General features: G+C 43.0%; 1 protein-coding gene across 1 annotated transcript in view; it reads left to right on the forward strand.

The window, feature by feature from the left end:
- Window positions 1-4764: 4764 nt before the first annotated feature.
- Window positions 4765-6048, forward strand: part of LOC134468302 (potassium voltage-gated channel subfamily S member 3-like) — a 57160-nt gene continuing 55876 nt past the window's right edge. Inside the window, exon 1 of the mRNA XM_063222243.1 lies at window positions 4765-5086. Coding sequence (XP_063078313.1) covers window positions 4765-5086 — 322 coding nt within the window. The remainder of the gene's footprint in view (window positions 5087-6048) is intronic.

Consider the following 6048-nt stretch of genomic DNA (forward strand, 5'->3'; position numbering starts at 1 on the left):
CTCCATCAATTTGGCATGCGTAACTCTGGTTGTCATTGGCCAGTCAATCAATCTGGATATTTCTCAAAACCTAGTGCGCACACTTCCAAGTGTAGCCTACTAATTAGTCACGCCCAGTGATTGGATAGGCCTACTCTTTGATGATCTCTATGGAGTATCCAATAACTGGGCGAAACTAATTAGGCTGAGCACACTGGAAGTGTGCGCACTAGGTTTTGAGAAATACCCACTGTCTCCTGTCCTGTTTACAAAACCAGGAAACAAATTACATGAAATGACGCGTTATTAAAGCTAGCCATCACTTTTTAAAATCTAAACATTTGATTTTGGATTCCGGGTGTGTTGTTCTTGGTAAAGAAAAAAAAACACTTTGGGATTTTCGTGTTGGTCTCTGCTTGATGTGATTTGAGTTTGGTAAAACTCCTATATGTGGACTCCCTTCCTCACCTTGTCTTTGTGGCCTCGCGTTTCGCTGACACCCCCCACCTCCGTGGAGAAAACAATACAGTTTCCCCGTTGTCAGTCAAGCCACAACAACTTTTTGGGGGACTGTTCTTCATTCACCAAACCGATTGCAAATGAGAAAAATGACAATATCGGATTGCGCTTTTGCGAGATGTTGAAACATACTTATATTCTGTCGTCGGTGACGTCATCCCGAGGCCACATGGAGGCAAAAGAGCAAGAGAGGACGGGAGTCCGCATATTGGAAGGAAACCCTTGTAAGCACGAGCAACAGTGAAGTAGCAGTTCCGCGAGGGGGACAGAGCAGTTGAGGAAGGTCTCACGCGGGTCGGAACTCAGCGCATCTGTCCTGGAGTGAGATGGGTGGGCACGAGGATGGGGGATGATACACGGAGTAGCCTGGATCTACGCTGATCACGAAACATTTGCGGACAAGAAATGACATATCATCAACATGGTAAGTAGCCTATTTTGTTGGCAGGCTTTAGTGCGCTTTTCTGTTATCGCGTAAACACTTTGGTTTGGGTCCGCTTTCCCGTTGGTGCATGCCATGGGTGTGATTTTAGGACCTCGGTCTCCCCAAACACCACAACGGAACAAAACTGACAATGTTTACCATTTAAATACATTTGTCATTATGCCTAATGTTTAACGGTATTCTGAACTTCTTATAGTAATTTACTCTAGAAAAACCTGGAAATAGATGATAATCTGTGAGTGAGGACAAGAGAGGTTGGCGGGCGACACAGGGAGGAAGAGAGCAATGGGAGTGAATGGGCGAGAGGTATTCCCAAAAGTACCGTTTTGAATAATTTTTCATATTTTTGGAAGAATTGGCTGTTACAATCATTGGATATTAAATACAGGACAGTTTTAAATGTGTTTCGATGGTAAACACACGGTCCGTTTTGCTCCGTGTCGGTCTGTTATGTCCGTTTCGGTGTTAGGACCCTCTCCGGTCCAGATCAAAACGCATTTTGCAATTAATCCACAGTTTTGTCTCAGCAGTTAAAATAATCTTTAGCATATTAAGATCCTAGTTTATCTTCAAGATGAAGTTCATTGTTAGGTACTGCTTAATATTATGAACACATCATTATCATCATCATTTCAGGGCATTATGATTGCGGATGTTAGGATTGTCAGTCTAATTTGCTGGAGCATCTAATTTAATATCTGTTATGAATACAGATAGGCTACTAGAATACTGTACATGCAGTGTGTCTTCTCCCGTACCCCTCAACGTGGACTACCACGGGCAGTTTAGAATTTTTCTTGTAAAGGTGCAATGTGTAGGATGGTGGACAGAGAAGGTATTCCAACTACACTGCTCACTGGGTGCTGCCTTTTGACTTTGATATTTTCGTGAATATTTACTAAATAATAAACTTTTATTTACCAGTATGACCAAAGTACAGTGAGTTTTGCAACTAAAATGTCTTTTTATGAAAATTCAAAATGGCAGACCATGGAGAAGATTACCCTTCTCATGTAGGCCTATGAAAAGTACAATTTTCCCAGTCATAATAGTAGGCCTACATACATTCTTAAAATTTAATGGTGGTGGTAGGCTACGTATTATTCATATAAAAGGTAACATTTGTGAATGGGCAGCATGAATTCTGGAAATAAGCTACTAAAATATTACACAGTGCACCTTTAAATAGGGAATTGAGGCTGCAATTAATATACTTGTGTACAGGCCCCAGAATGTGATCCAACGCCCCCTCCTGACTGTAAATAGTAGTGGTGTGTCAACAATAATCGATTCGGCAATGCAATGCGGGGGCAGGGCGATTCAATTCAATGCGGCAAGTTCCAGAATCGATGCAGCAATTTTTTTTAAGTTTCAATTACTTCCGTTGATATTTAGGGAGCAAATTAATGTTGAATTAAATAAAAGAACTTCAAAGCATTACAAACTGCAAGACTGATACAGAAAACAGCCAATACATTGTTGCTCAGTATCCAGGGCCGGTTCTGGCTTATTTGGCGCCCTAGGCGAGTTTGAGTTCTGGCGCCCCCCCCTTTTTTTATACCTTACATAACACANGAGTAATACCGATAGTAAGCTTAACTAAATAGCATCAAGAACAATAACTGTTTTGCATCAAATGGATTTCTGGTTCTTTTGGACAGCCGACCAACACATCAGATTGAGTCGCATGAAAGTACCTTCACTGTGTGGTGTCTTGGATGTAATGGTGGTGGTGCCCCCAACCCCAGATGAGAGGGAGGTTATCAATGTGTTTGAATTGTAAAATGGGATTGAAATGCCAGGAGAGTGGTACAGTACATTTGCATGTCAAATGCATGTGTAGACAATAGGCCTACCAAGGAGGTCTGCATTGATAGCCTATCTACACTACCTACAGCATCACAAAGCATGGCAGCATAACAATTTTAATAAGCTACACATTTGTGCTGTCTATGATTCCAAACCAATTTCATTTCTGTACTGGAAATAGTGGTGCATTTGTGAGTCGGAGAATGAGAAGGGGGCTATCTATGTGTTTGAACTGGAGGGACAGGGTGAGAGAAAGGGAGAAAAGCTGTCACGCTTTTGAATTTCATAATATACAAAATATAGTAAATAGCCTCACTTGTCTGCAATACTACATCACTCAGCATGAAAACATGCTGTGCATGGTTCTGTTACATGATTAATGTAGGCCTATATGTCATTCTGGTCTGGAAACAATGTTTTTTTTATATAAGCTTACAACAAGCAGGTAATTCATTCAAGTGGATGGAAGGAGATATGGCAGCTAAAATTGTTTTAAGCGTGGCACCAGTCTTACTTTACATTGCTTGTCAACCTAAGCAAGTATTATGATGTCAGGTGGGTGTTAGTGAGTAGGCTACTAACAGCTACTTTACTGGATTTCATTGCTTGGCATACTTGGCTAATGTTAGCATGCTAACTAGCGATTTCTCAGATCAAAAGCAAAGCTCTTTTTCCCTCTAATTCCAAACAGTAGCCTCATAACTATTAGGCTTTACATTATCACAAACGGTTGCTGATTAAATCACATACTTCCAAAACACCCTCTGCAACTCCTGCATCATGCAATGACTGGTTTAATGAGAACATAACAATTCTCCACCCAGCAGAGCAGCATTGCTGTTCGCGCTTGCCCTCTGTCTCTCGAATGAGTCTCCAAATTCATAATAGATCGAACGCTGTCACTCGTCCCGCCCCCTTTCTCAGGACTGTCTGTTTATTGGTTCACAGACTTCCCAGAGACAGTTGAAAGCGATATTACTATTGGCTGAGGGGCGCTTTGCCGTGAGGAGTTGATTGCGACTTCATAAAAAAAACCTCCATATCGCAAAATTACACATCGGAGAGCGCCATTTCGGCGCTCCTTCTTCACATTGCGCTCTAGGCGACCGCCTAGCCGGCCTATGCTTATAACCGGCCCTGTCAGTATCTGACTACTTGTATTGCCTTATGACTGATGAAACGTTTGCTTTGCTTTCAGTAGAAATGTAATGCTTTGCAATGCATTGTAGAATTGAATCGGATCGAATCTAATCGAATAGAATTGAATCGAATCGAATCGAATCGCTACCTCCCGAATCGGAATCGAATCGAATCGTGAGGGCTGTGCCAATGCACACCACTAGTAAAAAGAGGCTCTAAGAATTATTGTCTCTTTCTCTTCAGATGGAGAAGTGTGCCGAGCCAACATCCAGTATCCACCCAGCAGGCTATGCCAAGGCCTCCAGACAACGTCTTCATGGTGCACAATGCACATACAAGTCAAGTCAAGTCAAGTCAAGAGTACTTCATTGTCAAAAATCTATGTAACAGGGTAAGCACAGACGTTTGAAATTGCGTTTGACCAGTCTCCAATGTGCAGTTAAACTAAACATACATGTAAGACATTGACAAAAATCACACGCACACACACACAAACACACACACACACACACACACACACACACACACACACACACACACACACACACACACACACACACACACACACACACATCAGTCTGAATGGATACCTCAGCCAAGACGAGACGATCCACATCCAACCAAAAGCTGAATCCCTCCACCCATCATCCATATACCCACCAGCAACCAGCAACCAGCAACTGGCACCCGATGACCTCTGAATTAGAGATGGTATCCATGGCTCTTTAGCGGGATACGGATTGTATTGGCTTGTTCCTTTCAAAGAGACGTTCAGAAAATACTGGCTCAAGACAATCCAACTCCAGGCCAAGTCAAGTCCCTCCACCCATCCACCGACCCATCCCCCTCCGCCCCCCCAGAGCGCCACCCCAATGCCCCCGTATAACGCTGGCGTGATGTACGGCCAGGTACTGCGCCACAACCGTCACCGCCGCGTCGGTGGCCGGGAGGAAGAGGAGGAGCAGGTGGTGGTGGAGGAGGAGATGGTGACGCTGAACGTGGGCGGCGTTGTCCACCGCGTGGGGCGGGGCGTCCTGATGCGCTTCCCTCAGACGCGTCTGGCGCGCCTGATCTGCTGCCGCTCGGAGGCGGCCATCTTGGATCTGTGCGACGACTACAGCGCGGCCAGCCGGGAGTTCTACTTCGACCGCAGCCCACGCGCCTTCCGCAGCGTGCTCAACTTCTACCTCACAGGTAGGTAGGTTTTAAACGCCAAAACTATTTTTTTGTTACTATTTGTGTAAATAATAATCAATTTGTACATGAAAGTCCTTGCACACAAGCCTTCAGATGTCCAGGTGCAGGTGTAAGTAGTTTTGGGTAGGGTGCGCACATCCAAAAACACTTGTTGCAGGTGCCAGACAAAAAAATCAGATAGTTGAAAAAGGTAGGTCTGCACACTGCCAATAAGCTCCAAAAATAAACTTTATTATTAAAATGCATCATTTCGATCACACTGGATCTTCATCAAACATATATGCCTGATGAAGATCCAGTGTGATCGAAACGTTGCATTTTAAATAATAAAGTTTATTTTTGGAGCTTATCGGCAGTGTGCAGACCTACCTTTTTCAACAGGTGCAGGTGTAAGGTAGGAAAACTTGATCAAAATGAAAAGTTCAACTGTACACTGGGTACTGTTCTTTTTGAAACACGTTGTTCGCTCCAAAAAAAAAACAAAGAGAAGAAAGAACAGCATCCAGTGTGCGGTGTTGAATGAACTCTTCATATTGCGTGTTTCCAGTTGGACCAAACACTTCTTTTTAACCCATTAAGACACTGTGTTATAAATGTGCTGTTACCAGAATGTCAATGACCAAGTCGTAGTGCATTACTAGAGGCCCTGTGTTATGTCATAGTAGAGTAGTACTGAGGCCCTGCGTTACACCTGCACCACTATAATAGTCAGTGATAATTAAGCTTAACTTTCCAATGACTATTATAGTGGTGCAGGTGTATGGCAGGAAAACTTGATCAATATGAAAAGTTCTTCGCTCCAAAAAATACAGAGAATAAAGAACAGTATGCAGTGTGCGGTGTTTAATGAACTTTTCAAAATAACCCTTTTCTTAATCATAATAAGTTCATAATAAGTTCTTAGGACAGTTTTTTATACTGAGGAGTTTTCCTTGTGTTAAATCAATGGTTCAAACTGT

Source organism: Engraulis encrasicolus, chromosome 18 (genome assembly GCF_034702125.1).
Source record: "Engraulis encrasicolus isolate BLACKSEA-1 chromosome 18, IST_EnEncr_1.0, whole genome shotgun sequence".
In the NCBI taxonomy this organism is placed as follows: Eukaryota; Metazoa; Chordata; class Actinopteri; order Clupeiformes; family Engraulidae; genus Engraulis; species Engraulis encrasicolus.